This window comes from Capsicum annuum, unplaced genomic scaffold, assembly GCF_002878395.1.
Source record: "Capsicum annuum cultivar UCD-10X-F1 unplaced genomic scaffold, UCD10Xv1.1 ctg32464, whole genome shotgun sequence".
NCBI lineage: Eukaryota > Viridiplantae > Streptophyta > Magnoliopsida > Solanales > Solanaceae > Capsicum > Capsicum annuum.
In genome coordinates, this window is record NW_025839176.1 from 1 (window position 1) to 2120 (window position 2120).

The window sequence follows — 2120 nt, forward strand, 5'->3', positions numbered from 1 at the left end:
TAGAGAAATGCTAAGAGGGTTATAGGCCAAATGGGTTCTCCCACCTAACAGACTAGTCTTTTGGGTTGGTTCTCCCATTTGGTTTATAACAGCCACCAACTAAAATGATGTGCGATCGTGTTAACCATTGTGAGCTCATGAACTCAAAACTTTAGAAATGCCCAACTGAGTAATATTACTAAAAATTCTATCAACCCAAAAATATGTTACAATACAAAAGAGATCACATCTCCTTCGAAGCCACACGTTGCTTCAAACCGATAATATAGTAGTAATAAATTTATATTTATGAAAAACATAGGGTTATGGTAATAAATTTATATTTATGAAAAACATAGGGTTATGAACTAGCATCAACAGTCTATAACAGTATCAAATTGTTAATCTATAGTTTCCATTCTCATTACAGGTTATTCTGAACAGATAACAACCGAAGATCTAAATTATCATCATGTTTTGCAACATCAACATCTTCATCATCATCATCATCATCATCATGTGATTGTACCCCTGTATGATGTGACTTGTGGAAATGAGAAATAGTGTGTAACCTTCATAAATATATACTTACCTTGATAAAATCAATACAAAGTATTTCACTTCTTGATATTTCAATTATTTCATAAAAGAGTTGAATCCAAGTAAACCTCATTTTACTAGAATTTATACAATCGACAACTTAAAATTCGTGTGCAGATGAAAACAAAGAGAGCAAACATCTACTATTCATTTTCCATTTTATTTTTATTGTAATTTAATGGCAGGGTTGGACATTAGTCCATTTGTCGTTCAACCCATCTTAGCCCGCCCAACTTTGGTCGAAACATCCCATTTGCCACCTCTATATGCTCACATTTAGCAAGCTTAAACTTGTTAAAACACCTTTTAGAATTCGTACATTGCTGCCATTGAAGCTGAGCTTGAGCTCTTTACAAAGGGATAAGAGAAGGGAACAAGTTACTGGGAATGCAGTTTTTGAGTAAAAGTCAGTCAATACAATGTATGATCACCTCCTATTTATAGACTCACATGATTAACACATGGTCTTCTAGAAGTTTCCTAACAACCTCCTAACTACTTGATTGGCCCACTAATCAACTTGAAAGCTGGCTAACTGATTCGACTAACTAATCACCTAATCCACTAGCTAACAAATCAATGGAACAGTACCAACTAACTGATTAGTAGTTATTTCATAGTGTATTCTCATGAGTTTTAACACTCCCTCTCAAGCTACAGGGTACAAAATGTTGAGCACACCAAGCTTGCTGAGGAGGTATGAATGTTGATCATGACTGAGACCCTTAGTAAGGATGTCTGCAACTTGTTGACCTGTCTGCACATACATGGGCTGAACCAACCCCTCTTTGATCTTGTCTCTAATAAAATGACAATCTACTTCAATGTGTTTGGTTTTCTCATGAAATATGGGGTTAGAAGCTAGTTGGATGGCTGATTTACGATCACTAAAGAGGAAAATAGGCTTAGTGATAGACATCCTCAGTTCTGAGAACAGACCTTCCAACCATGTCACTTCTGCTAATGTTGAGGCCATGCTCCTATATTCTGCCTCAGCTGAGCTTCTAGAGACAGTGTGCTGCTTTTTAGACTTCCAAGATATCAATGAACTACCAAACTACACCACATAACCTGTAACAGACCTCCTAGTGTTTGGACATGCAGCCCAATCTGAGTCACACCAAAAAACCAATTCTGCAGTAGGTTGTGCCTTAAGCCATATACTTTGTCCTACAGTTCCTTTCAAATATCTTATCACTCTGTTTGCAGCTTCCAAGTGGGATTTCTTTGGTTGTTGCATGAATTCACTTAGTGTCTGCACTGCACAACTGATGTCAGGACTTGTTATTGTAGCATACATCAGTTTTCCAACAAGCCTTTGATATGATGTTGTATCTCTTAGAATGGCATCTCCTTTCACACCTGCTGCTTTATCTACTTCAACTGAAGTTATTTTAGCATTAGTCTCTAGTGGGGTGGTGGCTGGTTTGGCACCATCAAGACCTGTTTCAGATATGAGCTCCCAGACATATTTTCTATGATTCAGAATCACTCCACTGGCAGATCTTAACACTTTAATACCTAGGAAATACTTAAGTTCA

The 2120-nt window shown here is 37.0% G+C and overlaps 1 protein-coding gene across 1 annotated transcript; it reads right to left on the minus strand.

Annotated features, from left to right (window-relative positions):
* Window positions 1-1636: 1636 nt before the first annotated feature.
* LOC124891222 (uncharacterized mitochondrial protein AtMg00240-like) lies at window positions 1637-2022 on the minus strand (the record flags this gene model as incomplete). The annotated part of the gene is made up of 1 exon (XM_047403034.1): window positions 1637-2022. A coding segment is annotated over one exon (386 nt), but the record flags the coding sequence as incomplete, so codon positions are not given.
* Window positions 2023-2120: the final 98 nt, after the last annotated feature.